We start from the raw sequence: 21,310 nt of genomic DNA, 5'->3' as shown, positions 1-21,310 counted from the left end.
CTTTGCCCAATAGAAGCCAAGCGCTTCGGATGGAAACTGGGGGATACATGAGACCGGTGCCTCGATCACCAGGACTGTGGATTAGGGGTCCAAAGAGAACCCAGAAGTGCTGCACTTCGCGGTTTCGAAGCCGCCCTAGACCCAAACCTTTTGGGTGGGTGCAAGAAGAGCGGGCAGGCGCGAACGCACCCAGGCTCGCGCGAGCACGCGGCAAGGCTGCACGCGGGATACGCGGGTACGCAGGGGTTAAGCCGCTTGCAGAGTCCACGGCGCCCGGTAGAGGGAGCGCGCCGGCGGGAACGCGGGCGCGGGCGGACCTCTCCGGGCCTTCGGCGCCCGGCGCCCCTGACGTCACTGCCCCGCGGTCGCCAGGGCGACGGCCTCATCAGCCCGCGCGTCAGAGCCGCCTGTCTCTTGGCAACGGCCCGATCTCCCGCTCTCCCTCCTCTTGGCGCTGAGCCGCGCGTCGTTCTGGCGTCAAAGCGACGTCAATGGGACTGTATCAATCCAGCGCGGCGGCGGGGCGGGGCCGACGGAGGCGGGCCGGGGCGGGGCCGGGGGCGGGGCCGGGGCTGGGCGGCCGCGCGTGCGGCAGGGTGCGCGGCGCGGATTCAGAGCTGACATGCTGCGCGGCCCGCCAGGCTGTACTGGCGGTGGCTGTGGCGACCCGAGCAGCAGGCGCCAGAGCAGCGCGAGCGGCCAAGTGGTCGGTGGGGGCCTCGGGGCGAGCGGCGTCCCAGCCTCGGCGTCCCGGAGGCGGCGGAGGTGAGACGGCGGCTCGAGTGGCGCGTCGGTACTGAGCTCGGGTCTCCGGCGGCCCCGCGGGTGCGCGCGTGAAAGTCGGGCCGGGACGCCACTTGCCCCGCAGCCGCCGCATCCCCTTTGTTATGGGGCGGCGGAAGCGGATCCACGCACCCCTCGGGGTTATGGGCTTGGGGGTTCGGAATAGAACCGACCGCGGGTGGCGGGTACACGGCCCGCGGGGTTAGAGGTTCGGTAGGAGTCAAGCTCGGGGGGCGGCGGGGGCGGGTCCACACGCCCTGTGGACCTAAGGGTGTCTGGGGGACTAGAGTAGAACCGACCGCGGGGAGCGGGGTATATACCCCGCGGGACCGAAGCTCTACTGGGTTGGGGATAGAGCCGACCGCGGGCGGCGGGGGACGAGTGTAGGAACGGTCCGTGCTCCCCACGGGTTAAGGGCGTCCGGGGGCACAGGAGTGGAGCCCATCGCGGGCAGCGTGGGGACGAGTGTGGGAGTGGGTCTGAGCTCCCTGCGGGGCTAAGAGGGTCCGGAGGGGCTACAGCGGAGTCTACTGCCAGCGGCGGGGCTGGCGGGTGTGGGGTCCCGGTTGTTGCTGATAGCTCCCGCCGTCCGCAGGTGCCCGGAGCCATGGTGATCATGTCGGAGTTCAGCGCGGCCCCAGCGGGCGTGAGCCAGGGTCAGCAGAAGCCCCTCCGGGTGGGCTTTTACGACATCGAGCGGACCCTGGGCAAGGGCAATTTCGCCGTGGTGAAGCTGGCCAGGCATCGAGTCACCAAAACCCAGGTGCCTGGGGCGAACACTCCCTGGGGTGGACCCTGCCTGGGGGCAGCCAGTCTGTCGGGATTCCTGCCTGTAGGGTCCGTCGTGTAAGGTCTACACGCTGATAGTTTTTAGTTTGGTAAAGAAAAAAATGTTTAGTATTCTGATTGCATAATTTGAACAAATATTAGGGGACAGCAAAGAGGATAATGATCAAATAACGCAGGAGCGCAGTGCTCTCCTCTCCGGAGCTAAAGGCCTGCAAAGCGAGCCTGCAAAGACTTAGGACAATTATTTAACTTCGGCGATTTTAAGTAATATTAATAGTTATTTTGGTCTCCCCCACCCCAACTTTTCGTGACCTTTTGGGGACATAAAGTGTTTTAGAAATTAACCTGCAAAAAATACAATGTGTATGTTAGGTTAAGTGGGGTTGTTTAAAAATATCCTTTTTCTTTTAAAAATTTGTAGGTAGCAATAAAAATAATCGATAAAACACGCCTAGATTCAAGCAATTTGGAGAAAATATATCGTGAGGTTCAGATCATGAAGCTTCTGAATCATCCCCATATCATAAAGCTTTATCAGGTAAGAACTGAAGTTTGCCTTTTACTGTAACTTCTGGCAAGTGTGTTAGTTTTTATTTCCAGCAACCTAAGTCTGCAGTTTCTGAAGGCCCCCCCTCTCTGGTTTTTTGTTGGAGTCAGGGAGTTGGTTGTATAGGGTAAACACATTGATTTCTGTAAGTGGTGAAGATGCATTTATAGTTATTTTCTTGCTTTTGGGTCATTATTGAGATTTGCTTCATGAAATTTTATTGAGTATTATAATTTGTCAGTTTTAAATGTGTGGAGGGGGGATTTGTTGCCTTTACTCTCTTATGAGGACAAACACCCAGATCTGTGTTATTGCCACAGGTCAAGAATTTAGTGAAGGACAAATTCTAGTGAAACTTCTGCCTTTGCAGATAATTATTAAACTTGCAAACCAGCTGCTCTTCCCAGTTTTCATAAACTCATCTGTGCAAAGGCGGCAGTGAGCATTTTTGTTCTTGGAAGCTCTTCCCTCGGCGACGGAGAGGTGAAAAGACTTCCGCCGTGGCAAGAGCAAGGAGCTTGTCCTTTAATCCTTGTTAAGAACAGGCCTTACCCTGCCCATCTGTTGGTTTGTTTAGTGACTTTATTTTTGTTCTCCTGTTGAAATTAATAAATTGTATCTTTGGAAAATAAGTGCTGCCTTAATTAGGACAGCAAAGCAGTCTCCTACTGAGTGGCCACTTCTGCAAAGACGAAATCGAGCCTGGTGCAGGAGAACAAGTTCTTTGCATGTGCTCACTGTTTCGTCCGGTTGTGTTGGCTGTGAGTTCCTTTTGCTGACTTGCGGGAACCCCCGAGAGTCTGGAATGAATATGGATTGGCATTGAGTGTTTGTGCCGTCGGCAGGGCTAGGTGTGCAGTGGGCAGCGGGTAGGACTGTAATTGCAAATCACCTCGCGGAAGGCTCCTTACTCAACGTGAAGGGAGAAGTAGTCACTGGGGCTTGTGTTTCTCGAATGACAGTTTACTCGTCTTTGTTCAGAGTGGCGCACGCGTCATGTTCGTGTTTTGTTTCTGTTGTCATTTGTAAGTTGCCGTCTGGATAAGAAGTTTCCTCCCCGGCCTGATGTCAGTGCCTGAGAAATGTGCCTGGCCTGTTTCCGCAGGAGTAGGCTGACCCCTGTCTGTTTTTGACTGAGCTGGACGGATGAGCCAGAGTGTGGCTTCCCTGTTCTCCTGTTCCCCCCGGTCCCTGTGTGGACTAGCTTGGCCAGCGATGCCTTGCCCCTGTGCCCCAGGATAGAGGTCCTTTCTGGGGTGAATTGTCGTATTTCTCTGTGTGTTGCTTTAACTGTTCGGGGCAGCAGAGAGTCTTCTTACCCTGGTTTCAACGCTGGTATCTGGTTTGCATCCAGCTGGCTCAGGCCCAGGACCTTGGTGAGACACTAAACTCTTTCCTTGAGGGTTTTTTTGTTTTTTGTTTTTTTTTTTTTTTTAACTTAAAACACATTCACTCTTCATTCTTTCTAAGTCATTTTTTTTTCCATTGAGAAAAGGGGTGGGCTTACACGCATCGAGGGCCAGGGCAGTCAAACTTCTAGCTGACCTGCATGGTGTTCATTTCTAGATTTCCAGCTTAAAGCAGTTGTCTTTAAAGTGTCTTTTTTTACAGGAATAACCATAGTTTGAACCCCAAAGAAGTCTTTTTCTGTAGGAATATATTATCTCTCTGTCTCCCTCTGACATATTTTTAAATACTTGGGTATGAGTTAGTTTTACTTTAAGTACCAAAGATTTGAATTTTACCACATTTCTTAGGTTTTAAATTCTCTAAAACATTTTTTTCAAAGTGAAATAACATTCTCGATCAATAAAGGAAATTTTGAGGCAGGGGTCCCCAAACCCTAGGCCATCCCACCCCCCCATCCATCTACGGCGGGCAAGCCAGTGACACCAGAAAGGTTGAGGACCCCTGCTTTCAGGTGTACTTGACACCGGCTGTTGCTGTTGACACACGCTGAGAAGTTTGCTGTACGCAGAGCCGACTGTCGTAGCTCACCTGGCAGAGCCAGCTTCTTGTGGCCTAATTAATCATGTTACCAACTCACGTGGGGATGGGGTATTTGCTATCTATTATTCAGCTGTGCTGGCCATCGGCTTGAATTGTCTGTTGCCTGCTAGGCTTCTAGAAGAAAGCCCTAGCAGAACTCTCAGCATTACTTTTACTTTGGTAGCCTCCAGGGTCCACAGGTGGGTGAGGCAAAGTGGGGTAAAAGTACAGCATAGGAGAGTTCTAACGCCTTTAGACCTTCGCTTAGAACAAAGACATATCAGGATAGGCAGGCTCATGAGGAATTCACCTCTGGTTTTTAAAAAACTCTTTCTAATAGGAATCCCTTTATTTGTTTCTCTGTTGCAAAAGTTGTTCCTTGCTTTCCAAAAATGGTGAGCGCGCTCATCCGGAGGAGTTAACAGTCCCCTGGGGTTCGGGTAGATTGTTTACACCATCGGTGTGTTCCCTTTTTGTGTGGTTACACGTTCGGTCTTTATGTTTTTTCAGGTTATGGAAACAAAGGACATGCTTTACATTGTCACTGAATTCGCACAAAACGGAGAAATGTTTGGTAAGCCACACTCATTTTCAATGCCTGCTCAAAACAAATGGTGCTTGCTCACTTGTCGGAACCGCTCCTCTGCCTGGGGTCCACCCACCATAAACCGCACAGCACCCTTCCGTCACGGCCTGCATGACGGCCACGCTTGTGGATTTGGGGGCTATAATCTGTTTCCCTCGCTCCTCAGATTACTTGACTTCCAACGGGCACCTGAGCGAGAATGAAGCCCGGAAGAAGTTCTGGCAGATTCTGTCGGCTGTGGAGTACTGCCACAGCCGCCACATCGTGCACCGGGACCTCAAGACCGAGAACCTGCTGCTGGATGGAAACATGGACATCAAGCTGGCAGGTAAGTAGTAGGGTCACCCACACCCAGGCAGCACGGCCCTGCGGGAGGGGGCCGTGTACCAGCGAGGGTCTCCGTGCTTTTGGCTCGCATACCTTTGAAACCGAGGCCCCTACTGTTTCCGCCTAACTTCATCGTCTGTTTCTTTGTCTCTCAGACTTCGGATTTGGGAATTTCTACAAGTCGGGAGAGCCTCTGTCTACATGGTGTGGGAGCCCCCCGTACGCAGCCCCAGAAGTCTTCGAGGGGAAGGAGTACGAAGGTCCCCAGCTGGACATCTGGGTAGGGGCCCTGTGCACAGCTCCTGTCGGGTGCTGGGACTGGCCAGGTGCTGGCCGGTAAGGGCCTGCAGTGCTGACCATGCCGTCTGGTTGTCCGCAGAGCCTTGGCGTTGTGCTGTACGTCCTCGTCTGCGGGTCGCTCCCCTTCGACGGGCCCAACCTGCCAGCCCTGCGTCAGCGGGTGCTAGAGGGCCGGTTCCGCATCCCCTTCTTCATGTCTCGAGGTAGGTGTGCGCTGGCCCTCTCCTCGGCAGGGGGGGGCGGGGTGGCCAGGGGGCAGCCTGCCACTGGGAGTTTTGGAGGCGGTGGAGGGATGGATTTCCTGAAATGCCTGCTTGACTGTCTCCTGGGTCTGTGAGTCAGGCTCGAGTCACCACAGGGTGTTTACCTGTGGGAGAAACCCCACCCATGGGTGTGCTTTCCATGCCCTACTTATGGGACAGACAGGTGCCTGCCTCTGAGGGTGTCCCCTGGAGGCCTGGCTGAATGCCTGGTGTCAGGAGCCCCCCCAAGCAACCCCCATGTCTCACCTGCTCCACACTCGTGCTTTTCTCTTCCATTCAATAAAGACGTGACCTGCTGCCCATGGACATGTGGTCACAGTAGAATGGGGGGTCTGGGGGACCTCTGTAGGAGCATCAGGAGGACTGCGCCCCCCTCAGAGACCCGTCCCTCAGTGGGGGCCCTGTTGGGTGGTCGGCCAGAGCCCATGGCATGGGCCAGCGTTCCTGGCCTTGGTGTTCTTTAGAGCGGTCACTTGTCCGTTTGCCTGCATGAAGGGAGCCTGGTCCCTTCACCAGTGGGAGGCGGGGCCGTGCGCACAGTGGCCTGCACGTGCTCAGTGCGCCACCCTTGACCCACAGATTGCGAGACGCTGATCCGCCGCATGCTGGTGGTGGACCCTGCCAAGCGCATCAGCATCGCCCAGATCCGGCAGCACAGGTGGATGCAGGCCGACCCCACCCTGCCCCGTGCGCGCACCGCTAGCGCCACGCTCAGCTACGACTCCAACCTGGGTGACCACGACGAGCAGGTGCTGGGCATCATGCAAACCCTTGGGGTGGACCGGCGGAGGACCGTGGAGGTAAGCGCCGCTGTGTTCCGCCCCCAGTGGGGCTTTGACAGGAGCGGTGCTTGCTCTGGGGGGCAGGGGTGACTATAAGGAAAGGCAGTTGCTCACCAGTCAAGTTAAAACGGGAACACAGGCTAATTTAAGGGCCAGCTTGTCCACTCTTCTAAAGGATATTCTGGGCCACCCAAGAATAACCCTGGGGACAGCCTTGTCAGGGAGCGACTTGAGACATCCCAAGGTGCCACCCGCGCATGAGAGCCTTGCGGGTCCCCTGTCCTCTTCTCTGGCCTGGCCCTGACCTGCTTTTCTGCCTCTCCACCTCTCCCAGTCACTGCAGAACAGCAGCTATAACCACTTCGCAGCCATTTATTACCTCCTCCTGGAGCGCCTGAAGGAGTACCGCAATAGCCCGCCGTCGGCCCGGCCCGGCCTGGCCCGGCAGCCGAGGCCCAGGAGTTCTGACCACAGCAGTTTGGAGGTGAGCGGGGATCTAAAGCCCCACCCCTCTGTCCTCTGGGTCAGAGAAACCCCTTGCTCATGTGGGCCTAGGAGCGAGACACAACCCGAGCTCCTGCCCGCCGCCCCCCGCCCCCTGTTTATGTCCCTCCACCCATTAAGCCCTGGATCAGAGAGAGGATCCTATGAACCCTGGACCAGAGAATGCCTGGAGAATTGGGGGTGCTGGTCACTCTGTTGGGGGTGTGGCCACTTGTTCCTCACTGACCCTGGTGCTGGCCTCTCAGTGCCTCCTCCTGGTCACTTCCACACAGGGCGGCCCTGGAGGGAGGGTGCACGAGCTCTGAGCCCAGGCGGCCAGTGGCGGGATCTGTTGCCAGTGCGAGGCCAGCACGGTCTTTCTTGCGAGGCTCCTGGAGCCACTTTTCTGATGGCATCTATCCTTCGATGCTGGCTCACAGGTGCCTCAGGAAGGCCTCCCCAGTGACACGTTCCGATCCTCCCTGCTGTGCCCGCAGCCCCAGACCTTGGGGCAGTCTGTCCTGCAGGCTGAAATGGACTGTGACCTCCACAGCTCACTCCAGGTGTGTGAGTGTCTGCTCCGGGCAGCATCAGGGCGGGGGGCTTGTCTCATTCCCGGCAGTGGTGATGGCCCCCACACCGGGTCACACGGAGCCGCAGGGTCACTGGTCTATGTCCGTCTCATACAGCCCTTGCTCTTCCCTGTGGACGCCAACTGCAACGGTGTGTTCCGGCAGCGCTCGGTCTCCCCCAGCAGCCCGCTGGGCATGGCCGTCGGTGAGGAGGTCCGGCAGGGCCAGGGCCTGAAGGACGAGCCAGAGGCACAGAGGCCTCTGCCTGGCAGCACAGGCCGCAGGCACACGCTGGCTGAGGTCTCCACCCTCTCCCCATGTGCCCCTCCGTGTAAGTGTCCACGTGGGCAGGAGCCTAGCCTGGTGGGCGGGTTTGCGGTTGGGACCAGGAGGGGCTGATACAAAACACCCCTTTTCTGCTGGACTGCTTCTGGTTACAGTTCTCGGATCTGCCCCTGGTTTAACCCTGGAGGCCACAAAGGTCACACATGTAGTTTTTCAGTGGTGGGGACAATGTGGGATTTAGCTTCCCCCAGGTGCTGGGAGGGCAGGTCCTCACCCCTGGCCTTTTGTGTCCTTGGTCAGCCCCACCAGTCAGCTGTAGCTGGGACCCCTGTGCTGGCAGGCTGTCAGGGTGACCTCTGGCTGTCACAGATGCCCGCCGCACCAGGGTCGAGGAGAGAGGGGGCAAGGCCAGGCCAGCTGGCTGCTCCTATCAGTGGGCAGAGAGGGCTGGCTGAGGCCTGGGAGTAGCTGCAGTGGCCTGGGGAAGGCGGCAGGGCCGGGTCCCCTCCTGTGACAATGGTCAGCCCCCGGGAGTCGCATTGGCCTTGGGCAGCACGAGAGCCCCTCAAGAGCACCGTGCTCCTCCTGCAGGCATCGTCATCTCCTCCTCTGTGGCGAGTCCTTCAGAAGGCACCAGCTCCGACAGCTGTCTGACCTTCTCAGCGGGGGACAGCCCGGTGGGGCTCAGTGGACGCCTGGCTGCCCAGGGGCTAGTGGGCACCTGCTCCCCACTCAAATTGGCCTCACCGCTGCTGGGGACCCAGTCTGCCACCCCGGTGCTCCAGGCCCAGGGACCCCTGGGAGGCATTGCCCTGCTCCCGGTCAGCTTCCAGGAAGGCCGGAGGGCTTCAGACACCTCGCTCACTCAAGGTGACTTCCCCTTCCGCTCTCCTTTCCGCCTTCCCCAGTAGATGCTGTGTGCAGCCCTGGCAGGAGTTGCTTTGTCCTGGGTAGCAGAGGTTCCCTCATTCCCTAGCCGGACCTGGGTGGAGCAGCAGCCCTCCCTGGGCAGATCGAAGGTGCCACCCAGATTCTAGGTGGCCTGGTCTCCTAGGGCAAAGTCACCTGGCTTCTAGTGGCTGGTCTTAAAAATTCAAGAGACACTTGGATGCCAGGCAACAGCTCCTGACCTGGAAGAGGGACAGGGCAGGGGGTGGGCCCTCTACGCCTGGCTGCCTGGGCTCCCTCTGTGCCACCCAGGGCTTGGGGGCCCCAAGCCCCGTGGCACTGCTCATGCCCTTCTTCTACAAAGGACCCAGATGCACGCCTTTCCGGTGTTGGACCTACTGCCCCAAACTACCCCCAAAAGACGGCTTCCTAGCCCTGCATGGGGCTGGGGCATGGGAGGGGCATGGAAAGCGATTAGATGACCAGAGAGCACCCTTAGCGCTGTAGGAAAGCACACCGGTCCTTTCATCCATCACTTCCATGTTGCCCCTTTCTCCTCCCTCCTTTCCACCATCTGGAAGCCCCAGCCAGCCTTGGGCTGCTGGTCCTGGGTTGGGGGGTAGAGGCCCATAAAGCATCTTCATTGGCTTCTCTCCAGGCCTGAAAGCCTTCCGGCAGCAGCTGAGGAAGAATGCGAGGACCAAAGGGTTCCTGGGCCTGAACAAGATCAAGGGGCTGGCTCGCCAGGTGTGCCAGCCCTCCTCCAGCCGGGCCACGAGGGGCGGCCTGAGCGCCTTCCCGCTGCCCACGCAGAGCCCGGGCCTGCACGGCAGTGGGGCTGGCAACCGGGAGGGCAGAAGCCTGCTGGAGGAAGTGCTGCACCAGCAAAGGTAAGCCCGCCCCACACCAGTCTCTCGTGACCTTGGTAGCACTCACATTCATGGGCATTTCTTGAGCTCCCTCTTCTCCATGTAATCGATGAGCATGCTCCCTACTCCTAAGGGGGGGGGAGCGGGGGCTGGGGGCCTGCTTCCTGCAGATGGTGGCAGAAGTGGGGAGCAGTCAGGTTTTGTCACTTTGAAACCTGGAAGTGGGGGATGGAGGGGGGCAGTGAATAAAAATGTCACGTCTGGTTGGCATCTCCGAGCTGCTGTAAAAGCGCGACGGAGAATGGAAATGTCAGGAATTGCTCAGGGGATTAGTCACGCACAGCTTTGCAAGTTCTGGGCGGCTCCAGCCGGCACTTCCGTAGCCGCGGAAACCCGCTGGTGTCTGAGCCTGGCTGGGTGGAACTTGTCAGGAGGAGCAGTGCTCAGAGCTGGTGGTGACCTGTCCCCTCCCTGTTTCCTCATGTCCCCCAGGTTGCTGCAGTTACAGCACCACCCAGCAGCACTGCCCAGCTGCCAGCAGGCTCCCCAGCTGCCCCCGGCCCCCCTGGTCCTGGCCCCCTGCGACAGTGCCCTCCTCATGTCGGGACTCCAGAAGGAGCTGGGGCTGGGGCCCGGCCCGCTGCTGCCGCCCCACCTCCTCCAGGCCAGGGTCTCCCCGGTGGCCTCCGCAGCCCAGCTCCTGGACACCCACCTGCACATCAGTACCGCCACGGCGCCCCTGCCCGCCACCACACCCCTGCAGCCACACTTTGCCGTGCTGCCCCCGAGTTTCGACCCCATGGGGCTGCCGCAAGGGGACTGTGAAATGGAGGACCTGACCTCGGGCCAGCTGGGCACATTTGTCCTGGTGCAGTGAGGGCGCCTCCCACCGCCCTCCTCCCGCATGGGCTGCCGACTCCTCGAAGCAATAATCTCAGAGTATGTGAAGGCGATTCTGGACTCAAAGCCAATAACTTCCTAGAAGCGAAACAAGCAATACGTTTGGTGTTTTGGCTTTTTAGTTTATTTTTTGTTTTATTTTCTCTTTGCACTGAGCAGCTGCTGCCATGAGTAGGGACTGGAAAGTTTCTGAAGAAAAATAATAATTGAGGGTGTGTTGTTGGGACGGGTGGACAGGAGGGGGAGGAGGGAAGCAAGGTGAGGTGGAGGACAGGCCTGCTCTGCTCGCCAGGCCAGCCTGGCAGCTGGCGGGGCCACTGGCTCCCTTGTCCACGGGCGCTTCGGGGCACGGAGGGCATTGCCTTGGACGAAGCCATGGCGCGAGCCGTGTGCCGCGGGAGCGAGTGTGCATGTCCCCAGCGCATGTTCACGCGTGCCGTGTTCAGTGGTATCCTTTTTTTAAATGAACAGTTCTCCACTTCCTGACACATTTGCGCTTCAGACGAAAGCTGTGAACTTTGTGCTTTATGTATCAGTTTTCAGAAGCTCTAAGGGCCCGCGGAGAAGATATAATCTGTAAGATCTTGGAATTCTCTCCCCTGAAGTCAGTAAACAGAGGATCACTTTTTCTTGTTTTAGATGAGGAGTTTTGTAAACTGCTCAAGGGTCAGTTCCGGGATTCTTCCTCGGAGCCATAAGGAAGAGCCTTGAAGGGGCGGGCTGGCTGCGGGCGGGCTCTGTCCCAGCACTTGGCACCGGGCCTGGGCGCCTGCCAGGAGGCTACCTCCTGCCACACATCTTCTTTCCGCTGCTAATTAAGTTTTATGCATTTCATTATCAGGGTCCAAAAATGAACAACTGACAGGGGGGTTGTGCAATACGGTGGGGCTGGGCTGGGCTGGGCTGGGACGGGCATGGACGGCCACCCGCCCACACCCACGGGTCACTGGGTCACTGTCCGTGGAGGCCCGCCTTCCCCAGGCCTGCGCCTGCTAGGCTTTTGTTCAAGAAAACCGAGTGAGCGGTCAGGTCAGTGTTCAGCTTTGTTCCTTCGTAAGCAAATACTGTACATGTGTATAAATAAGACAGATAGACACTACTTATTTTTTATATTTTTTACTACACCATTGTGTTCCTGGTTTAAGTTCCCCTCTGGCAATGTTACAAAGTGCTACACCAGGTCTGAGTGGAGGAAGGAGACGCGGTGTGCCCTTACCTGGCAGGTGGACTCAGGTGGTGGCTTGGCGGGCCAGAGGCCTCTGGAGGGGAGGGGGGATCGCTGCCACGTGCTCCCTCAGCCTGGTCCACCCCCGTCCCTCACCCCCAGGTGCCTTCAGCTCCCTTGGCTCTTTCACCCTCAGTATTAAACAGGAGGTGATGGCAGGGGAGGTGGGCATCTGTAAAAGCCAAAGATCCCTGGCGTTCCTGGAGGGTGGGGCGGCCCCTGCCAGCCCTGCGTCTGCGTTTGCCCAGCTCGCTGCTACTGTCCCTCCTGCCGCTGCCACTGCTACTGCTGCTCTGGCTGCTTCCAAGGGTCGGGGCAAAGGCCTGTCCTCGCCCTTGGCTGCTGAGAAATCTCCAAAGCCTCCTGCTGCTGTGTCAGGAAGGTTGGGGACTGACAGGGGACCTGGTGTCGTGGCGCTGCTGCGGCCTTTGCCTCCTCGCAGAGGTAGCATGGGGATCCCAGCACAGAACCAGTTCCCCTTTTGAAATTCATTTCTGTTGTCTCGCCAGAGATCAAAGGCCTCGGAACCACGACAAGCACTTTACTCTCACGTGGTTTCTTTCTCTCTCTGTTGCTGCGAGTCAGGCTGTGTGTCTTGTTTTTAAGAGTGTGTGACGTGTGTGTTGCGGGTTTCTCAGCCGCGCCGTTCTCGAGCGAATGCAGTAGCCTGGTGGAAGGCACTATGCGATACGATTAAGATGTATATGGTTTGGGTTTTTTTTACCGTAACTGAATTGTTTTGTTTCTTATGTTAACAATGAGAAATGTATGCCAAATGATTAGTGGATGTATGTTTTTTAATTTAATATTTAAATAAAATATTTGGGGGAAAAACCCTGGCTTTTTCACTTGGGTCTTGGTGGTAGCGCCTCCCTTCCTAGCGGCTTCCCTCAGAGGCCCAGTCCTGCAGGCTCACGGGCGCTTCCGATCTGAAAGGATAGGGCTGGCGCCAACTCCTGCATTCGGCCTCGCCGCCGAGAGCCGGCGGCCACCAGGCTGCGGGCCCCACTGCCCTCGCCTGGCGGCGGCAGTGGTGGGCACACAGCACGCAGGGCACGGGCAGGGGCTGTATGAGGCAGGTGTCCGAGGGCACGTGCCCAGCCTCGCTGGTTCTCAGGCCCCTCCTAGGGCACCATTCACCCTTTGCGCCTTCCCTCGTAACATTCTCTGAATCTACTTCCAAATCAGGGATTTGGAAGGATCTGACAACCAAACTCTTTCCTGGGCTCTTCACATCAGCCTCTCCCCCTTCCCACAGTAGGGCAGGCATGGCTGCCTGAAGAGCAGAGGGCCCTGTTCATTCTGTAACTATTTCGTGGTTACAGTTTTCAACTTCTCACCTGTTAGGATGGTTGTTATCAAAAAAATGGAAAGTAAGTGTTGGCAAAGGTGGAGAGATTGGAACCCTCGTGCACGGCTGGTTGGAGGCAGGGAGGGCTGTTCCTTAGCAAGTCAAACAGTTGCCAGGTGGTCCAGCAGCCCCACAGCTGGGTGTAGACACGGAGGAACTGGAAGCAGGGATGCGAGTGTGAGTAGACACAACACTTGTGCAGGTTGCTCACAGTAGCATGGCAGCACGGCAGCCAAGGGGCGGGAGCAGCCCCAGCGTCCATCCAAGCAAATGAGACCCATCCACACAATGGAATGTGACTCGGCCTTAAAAGGGAGGTTCTGACAGCTGCTCATGGGTGAACCGGAAGGCATCATGCTGAGGAAGCACGGCAGGCACGCAGGGACAAGCGCGGTAGGGCTCCACTTGCACGAGGTCCCTAGAGGAGGCAGATCCATGGAGACAGACAGTTGACAGTTTCTGTTTGGGGAGATGCCCGAGTTCTGGGGACAGACGGTGGCGATGGTGGCCCAACAACGTAATGTACCTAACACCACAGAGCTGTGCACTTAGAAACGGTTAAGATGGTACGTTTCATGTTACCTGTGTTTTACCGCGACACAACACACAGGAAGAAGGTTCTTTCGAGGGAGACGAGACGCCCAGAGATGGACAGGAGCTTTCTCACGGAGAGCCGGGCTCAGGGACAAGGCGTGAGTGAGCAGGAGCCGGGAGAACAGACAACCATAGGCATCAGATCCGCAGGGAACCCGTGGAAGCTCAGAATACTTTTCCTGGCCTGTGTGTGTGGACCGTCAATACGTCAAGTGTTGCTTCAGTGCAGCCGACAGGTCTGAGAGGAGAGGCCGGTGGGACCTCACAGTCTCAGGGAGGAGGCCCAGCCCACGTCTCCTGTTTTCCCAGGAGTGCTGTCCATGAGCGCTGCTGGATTGAGAACTTCGGACGTCAGAGCTATGGCTCCCAACCCTCAACGAGCTGTGGGGCGGCCCTGGCCGCAGGCACATCAGACCACGCAGCCCCAGGAGAGCTCACAGACCCCTGCATACGCCGGTGCTGGGCTCTTGGGCAGCCCACTCGGTGCTCTCAGCCTCTGGGTCACCTGGGCCTGGAGGGCGGGCCCAGGCTCTGTTCACTGTGGGGAAGACTAAAGGGCGCTCTCAGTTCACTGTTGGCAACATGGAGCCTTGTCGGCTGGGGAGAACTCCATGTGGGCCTTGGCCCCTCAGGTGGGCGGGTTGCACCCTGCCCCAACAGCCCCGAGCTCCATCGGGCATGGGTGTGGCTCCCCACAAATAGCTGGTGGCCAAGGGACTGCCATGCTTTGCTTGGTTGATTCTTCTGGAACTTGTGATGTGTTGTGATCATTATTATCATCGTCATTAAGGACGTGTAGATTTCTCAGGTGGGAAATGTAAACCCCACTCAGGGAGCCTCGCAGGGACCTTGTGGGATTAGGACACAGTCCCAGGCTCCAGTAAGCCTGCTCACCAGCCAGTTCACGTCCTCAGATGAAGAGGTGGCCAGCATGGCATGGGATTCAGTTCAGTCGTGGGCCTTGGCGGGGCTGGCTGTGGGTTAAGGGACCCCCTCTCTGGGCCCCACCACCTGCTTCTCGCCCTGCCAAAGTCTCTGTGCCGTGGATGACACACCTGCTGGGCGTTTCACAAGATGTTGACATTGTGGATGTGTCTGTTCCTGTCGGGCTGTGGCATGGCTGAGCACGCTCCGGCACCTCCCTCAGCATGTGACTGTACATGATGGGTACTTGGGGCTTCTGGGGTTTTCTCCTCCTCTGCCCTCTGGGGAGGGTCTGGGTATGGCCCAGAGTGGTGACCGCTGCAGACCAAGTGGCGGCTACAGTCTTTGCTAAAACAAGGTGGAGCTGACCCCAATGGACCCCCCACAGAGAGAGGAGCATGTGGCCTAAGAAGGTGTCCTTGGTGTGAGACACAGGTGGGTTTGATCCCCTCTGCAGCTTCCTGGTCCTATAGCAATGGATGATGACCCCACCGTCATTGTTTTTGAGGCGGCACATGTGACAATGCAGTCTACTCCTGAGGGGTGTGAGAACGGACTCCCGTGAGAGCCACCTGGGGCTCCTGGCACACAGTGAGCACACCGCGAACACAGCGCTGACCCTGGTGTCATCGCCACCAGCCAGCAGGGCCGATGTCCACAGGGGAGGAAGCATCAGGGGACCAGGTCACACACTTCTCTCCATGCTCCAAATGCTGACTCCTCCCACAGTAGGTAGGAGACCTTCACCTAAAGCTGCCCTGGGGGCCATCCACGTGTCCTGTCTCCCAGAGCCAGTGGCGCTTTTGCTGCAGGGTGGGGGGGCACGTGTGCTAGTGTGTACCCTGCTTTCAGGAGGAAGTCCTTCTGGGTGCCCAGGGATGGGGCAGCGCAGGAATGAGACCGGCTACCACGGTGGGGGAGGGGCCCTGGGACAATGTGGCTGGAACTTGGGGGAAGTTCCTGGCAGGGATGAGGCTCCTCTCACTCAGAGGCAGGAACCGAACCTGACTTAAGAGGAACTGACTTGTTTGGGGCGGAAGAAAAAGAGTTGGCCTACTGGGTTTCCTTCCAGAATAATAATACTAGGGTGTTTCTGCGGTCAGGGCGGGTGGCACATGGCTGTCCCGTGGCATGACCTTTGATCTTGGCGGAGGGTCCCAAAGAGTGTATGCAGAGTGGGGAGTTCTCTATGGGCCCCCTGGCTTTTTCGAGGTCTGGTTCTGAGGACTATTGTCCCGGTTGAGAGAAGAGAGCAGGAAACCGAGGGCCTGGACTCCAGGCTCAGGAAGGGTTGTGTAGCTGGGAGGGCAATGGAAGGGGCAGGGGGAGGGCGGGAGGGGGTGGGAGAGCATGTGCAGCTCCCCTCCTCAGGGAACTCCTGGGGTCTCAGTCTGACTCACTCCCCTCGATGATCATTATTCCACTCAATGGAGAGGACTTGAGCATTACTCAGAAAGCCCAGGGGGCCGGAGCGCTCTGTTGCCCTTTTGTCCGTGAAAGCTGTGTGCTGGGCTGAAGTGCGGGAACTGGCTCCCAGGCAGGCTTTGGGGTTTTGCTGTTGTTAAATCCGAGACTCCATCAGGCAAGGGGTGAAGTGAAAGGCCCAGGCTCCCAGTCCCACTGGGCTAGGGGTGGAAGGCTGTGAGGGACGAGGGCCTGCGAGCCGCCTCAGAAATCAGGACCCACAGAACAAATCGGCTTGCCAAGCTGTAGCCGACAGACAGTAAAACGCACCTGTCATAAGGGACTAGTTCAATGAGCTTTGAGAACATACAGACCTGTGTGACCACCACCGATACTGACACACAGGACGTGTCTGTCACCCAGATCGCCTGGCCCTTTGCGGAGGATCCTGCCTGCTCTCCTGGCACCAGGCAGCTGATGCCTGCTTTCTGTCACGGTGGATTAGTTCGCATTTCCTAGGATTTTCTACGAATGGTCACACAACATGTCTGGCATCGTCTGTTGGCCTAATTAGGCGGAGACTCGCCAGGTGTTGCGTGCGCCACGGGTTCGGTCCTTTTTGCTGCGGGATGTGTCCCACGGTGCGGGCGGCCCCGGGTGTGCTCACCTACTGACCTGTTGACAGACGCCTGGGTTGTTTCCAGCCTGGGGCTGTGACAAATGATGCTGCTATGAGTGTTTGTGTGTGAGTCTTTGTGTGCATGCGTCTCATTTCTCTTGAGTAACACAGGTGGAAACAACGGCTGCAGCGTCTGGAATGACGGCTACTGACGTCATGAGAAGCTGCCGCGCCACTGGCCTCCCGCCCACCCGAAGTGGCCGCAGCAGCCTCCCTCTCGCCCCCGCTCCCAGGCGCTCACATCCGTGCCAGCGCTGGGAAGTGCCAGCCCCTTCCATCCTGGCCATCGGTAGCTCTGCTGTGAGATCTCATCATGATCCTGCATTTTCCTAGTGACTAGTGATGTCCTACCTCTTTGTATGTGCTTTTTGGCTCTTCTGTTTTTCAAGTTTCAGTCTTTGAGAATTTTTAATTGGGCTTTTTGAATCCTTATTATTGAGCTGAAGGAGTTTAAAAAATATATTCTTTGTCAAATGAGTAGGTGTATACTTATGTTATACACGTGTGCATGTGTGGGGGCACATGTATATGTATGCACATACCTGTACACCTGTGTAGATACCTCAATGTGTACACGTACGTGGATATGTACATGGACACACACGCACAGGGTATCTCTCCCATCTTTGCCTTGCCTTTCCCTTGAAGAGTGGAGTTGAAGGTTTTACTTTCTGTAAAGTCTGATTTGCTATTTTATCTTGCATGGTTAGTGCTTTTTGTGTCTTGTCTACCCCGATGTTGAGAAGACCTATGCTACCTTCCAGAGGTTTCCTGCTTTCAGCTTTTCTGTCCACATCTGTGGTCCACTTTGAGGTTGTGTTGCCTGTAGTCTGGAGAGCAGCTGACTGTGTTGCAACTCCCGCAGCTGTCTCCACGTGGAAAGGAGGCGTGTGACACACCCCCTCTGCCCACACCCACAGGTCAGACTGTGGACACACAGACACACCTCACGTCTGGGCAGCGTTGGCCTTCGATGAGGATGCTCACCTTGACCGTGTTTTGTAGGTCTGATAAAAATAGAAGATTTCTCTTTATGATGACCACAGTGACAACAAGTTTGAAAACCAAGAGCAAACACACCCAGCCTTCACTGACAGATGCAGAGACAGAGGGCGAGGACCGGCGAGCTCACTGTTCTGCGAGCCTGGTGCCAAGGCCGGGCCTTCCACCCGCAGGACTGCGCTGGTGCTGGGCAGCTGCAGGCAGGGGCGGGGGCTCCCTGACCACGCTCTGCACCTGGCCTGGCTGTGGCCTCTCTAGCCCCTCCTCTCTGCCTGCCGCACAGACAACAGCAGCACGAGCCCCTGGCTGTCTGAGGACCAGTGAGGGCAGGCAGGGGCTCCGGGCAACAGGAGCGGCTGCTGTCACGATGAAGCTTGCTCCTGTCATTTGCAACCCAGATGCCAGTGTGCGTTCCACCTCCTGCCGATGGGGGAGGCGGGACCCAGAGGTTTGGGGCTGGTGTTCCAGCCTGGACCAGCTGAGCTTGGCTCCCAGCCTGGTCCCCGGACACGCCTGTGGTCCATCTGCTCTTCTGAGCAAAAGACCCCAAAGAGCAGGTGAGGGAGAGGAGGGGATACCAGGGTACAACCAACCATTCAAATGGACATAGGGACAGCCTTCCCCATGCATGGGCCACCTTGGCCTCCAAGGCACAGTCTCCAGAGGCACACCTGGGGCAGCCAGGCTCTCGAGTCAGCTGCAGCCCAGGCCCCTCCTGGCAGCGAGCTGGCTGAGGGGCTCAGCTATCCAGTGGAACTCCACTGGTGGAGTTGACAGATGGGTGGCAGGGATAGAGGCTTACCTGGCAGGGCCTGGAGCCCTGCTTGCCACCATCCGGGAGACCGCAGACGCCTGGGGCTTGTGGAAGCTCTGCCCACTGCCTCCCATGCTCCTTGCTGCAGGCAGGCTGTGCTGTGGCATTCTGGGCCAGCACATTTACGATATTTAACAGGCGAGTTCCCTCACCGTATGGGGTATAATTAATTTTCCTGAAATAGGCATGACAGCCCAATAGTCTTTGCCTGAGTCAGGCGGTGATTATCGCCTCTCGTGGCGCAGTGTGCCCTCGGCTGCTGGAAACACGGGGCGCCCGCCAGAGAATTCAGGGGCAGGCCAGAGGTCGGGGACGCTGCCCTCCACAGCCACCCTGCCCGGAAGCCCCGGGGGACCAAGAGACTCACACAGCTCTCAGTGACAGGGTCAGTGCCAAGACCAGCACAGCAGGTCACAAGGCTGGTGGAGGGAGGGTGAGGGCTGGGGGCGGACCATAAATCTTGAACAGGGCAGACAGGGCTGCCCTCTGTGAATGGAGTGCAAAGCTGGGTCCTCTTGTGGGGTATGTACCCCAACATGCATCCCCAACATTCCACCACTGTGGCAGGAGAAAGATCCCCAGGGCCCAGTGACGTCAGAGCTGGTCACAGCCTTGGGCTGGACACAGCCAGGAGCGAGGGTCAGAGCAGGATGCAGGGAGGGGGGCAGGCAGGGCTGATGCTCAAGGGCCTCATGCCGAGGTGTCGTGGGGTCCCCTCTCCTCTCGCCTGGGCCCTTGGAGGCAGCTGGCATGGAGTAGGAGGGAGCGCTGTGCCAGTGCAGGGAAGCAATGACCGACATGGAGGTGGCATGCGCATTGTCTTCGGTGGAGGGCCGTATGGGCTGCGGGCCTCTCAGCACCATGGGGCCCTCCGCAAGCAGGGCCAGGAGGCTGTGTCTGGTTCCCCTTCAGTCCCTGTGGCTCCTCTTCTGAGGGTGAGGCTCAGAAGGCCTGGAGCCTCATTCGTCGGAGAGGCTGGAGGCAAAGCAGCTTTGTCCCCCATAGGGTTGCAGAGGTGGGGAAACTGAGGCCTCAGAGATTAGCCATGGAGGGGTGCTGCAGGCCTGGCTGCAGCAGGAGGGGCCGGCCAAAGCCCAGGCCCACTGCCCCTCCCCCTGCCCTTTGCTGGGGCGTGGAGGTTCTGCACCAGCGTGGCAGCATGCCCTGAAGGTGGCTCAGCCCAGAACTCCTGCTTCAGCTCCCCACTTGTCTCCACTCAGCCCATGTCGCAGATGGAGGTGTGGAACTTAAACCCCTCGTCCCAGGTCACAGAGGTGGCCAGCGGCCATCACGCCAGGCAGCCAGACCTGGAGCTCTCCCGGGAAGTGGTGGAACTCTCCGGGCCGCCCCTTGCTATGACCTCCTCTGGAGCCCCTCCCCACAGACCCCGCCTAAAGCAGGAAGGGCGTCAACTCAGACCCCCAGGTGGGAGTCGAGCCTCGTTTCTGATGCGGTTTCTGTTTGCATCTCCTTTTTAAGAAGAAGGGTGTTGTGGGTGGCACCGTGTCCCCCAGTGTGACATGTGGAGGTCCCAACCCCTGTACCTGCAAGTGTGACCCTATTCAGACCTCGAGTCTTTGCAGATGTAAGCAAGTTAAGCTGAAGTCGTCAGGATGGACCCTAAATCCAACAAGACTGGTGACCTCATAAGAAGAGGGGCATTTGGACGCCCATGGAGGGAAGCCGGTGGTGTGAAAACAGAGGCAGAGATTGGGGTGGTGCTGCCACCAGCCAAGGGACGCCTGGGGCTACTAGAAGCTGCGAGAGGCCCCTCCCCTGGTGCCTCTGGAGGGAGTGTGGCCCGCTGGCACTTAGACCTGAGGCTCTGAGCCTTAGAACTGGGAGCCTGCCCACCCCACACCGGTCCGCGGTGTTTGATATGGCAGCCACAGCGGAGTAACACAGATGCCAGAGCGCGCAAGTTCCCTCTCTGAAGGAGAAAGGACCCACAGCCTGGGTCATAGGTCGCCTGGTGGGGAACTGGTGGAGCCTCATCCCCTTCCCACTGTGGCCGCGCCAAGATGTGCTCTGTCGCGTGTCCTCTCCCAGCTCCGAGGCCAGAGGGCCGGCACCCCCGCCAGCACTCATGTTCCTGCTGTGACAGACACTCCTGCTGCAAGCAGGCCATCTTTAGAGAGACAGGGGCCTCAGTGGGGTGGGGGCGGGGGGACCCAGGAAACAGGAAGCCACCCCCTGCCTCCCCTCCCTCCTTGGGAAGCCCGGCCTCTTTAACCAGAATCTCGGAAGGAAGTGAGATTCCGCCCACTCAGCACAGACATGCTTTCCTTTGGGACAGGGGTCAAAGATGTGCTGGGCTGTGTGTCCCAGGGTGGGTCCCAGGCTGGGGCTTCAGCAGGGCTGGGGGTGGGACTGGGGCGAGATGCTCACTGTAGCCACCGATCCTCACCCACCTCCCAGCGGCTGGGGTCCAGGCTGATGAGGGGTGCTTGTCCTGGTCTGCTGGGATGCAGGGGCCACCAGTGGGACCACAGTGGATGTGCTGGGGTGAATGGGAGGAGGCTGCACCCCGCTTTCTCCCCATCCATGCTCTGGGGTATGGTGACTTGTGGCCCAGAAGTTGGCCGTTTCCTGGCCCTGAGTCCCGTCCCCTCTGGGGGCAGGTGGTGCCTCTCCTGACTTGTCCTGAGGAAGGACGGAAGCTCCTGGGGCCGCCTTGGTGAGGGCCTGCCCTGGCCAGGGCAGGTGACCTTCCGTATGTGGGGTAAGGGAAACGAAAGCACAGGCGGGAAGTGGTCTGTCCCAGCGGGCAGAGTGAGTGCGGGGCAGAAAGTCACAAGGGCAGGGTGTGCACAAGGGGCAGTGGGGGCTGAGCTGCTTGTGCTTCTAGAACTGAAGCCCCCAGCCCCAGCAAAGAGCACGGGCCCCTCCCCATTCACAGCCAGATCCCTGACACACAGGGAAACCTCCCCACTGTCTGGGAGAGCCCATTGGGA

The 21,310-nt window shown here is 58.0% G+C and overlaps 1 protein-coding gene across 1 annotated transcript; it reads left to right on the top strand.

Annotated features, from left to right (window-relative positions):
• The first annotated feature begins 577 nt into the window (after window positions 1-577).
• On the top strand, window positions 578-11,001 carry SIK1 (salt inducible kinase 1). The gene is made up of 14 exons (XM_024561996.4): window positions 578-765; window positions 1,379-1,546; window positions 1,994-2,110; window positions 4,619-4,682; window positions 4,861-5,022; window positions 5,177-5,301; window positions 5,401-5,524; window positions 6,164-6,384; window positions 6,701-6,850; window positions 7,290-7,412; window positions 7,539-7,752; window positions 8,298-8,576; window positions 9,253-9,484; window positions 9,956-11,001. Exons 2-14 carry the CDS (start codon window positions 1,391-1,393, stop codon window positions 10,338-10,340), a joined length of 2,352 nt encoding a protein of 783 aa, XP_024417764.2. The 5' UTR covers window positions 578-765; window positions 1,379-1,390; the 3' UTR covers window positions 10,341-11,001.
• Window positions 11,002-21,310: the final 10,309 nt, after the last annotated feature.

This window comes from Desmodus rotundus, chromosome 2 (assembly GCF_022682495.2).
Source record: "Desmodus rotundus isolate HL8 chromosome 2, HLdesRot8A.1, whole genome shotgun sequence".
Classification (NCBI taxonomy): Eukaryota; Metazoa; Chordata; class Mammalia; order Chiroptera; family Phyllostomidae; genus Desmodus; species Desmodus rotundus.
Note: the sequence above shows the minus strand (reverse complement) of the source record. Positions and strands in the feature narration are given on the sequence as shown.

Coding starts and splice junctions, on each gene's coding strand:
- SIK1 (XM_024561996.4), top strand. CDS start 1,391: ATGGTGATCATGTCGGAGTTCAGCGCGGCCCCAGCGGGCGTGAGCCAG. Junction 5,023..5,176: donor CATGGACATCAAGCTGGCAG/GTAAGTAGTAGG, acceptor TTTGTCTCTCAG/ACTTCGGATTTGGGAATTTC. Junction 7,753..8,297: donor CTCCCCATGTGCCCCTCCGT/GTAAGTGTCCAC, acceptor CTCCTCCTGCAG/GCATCGTCATCTCCTCCTCT.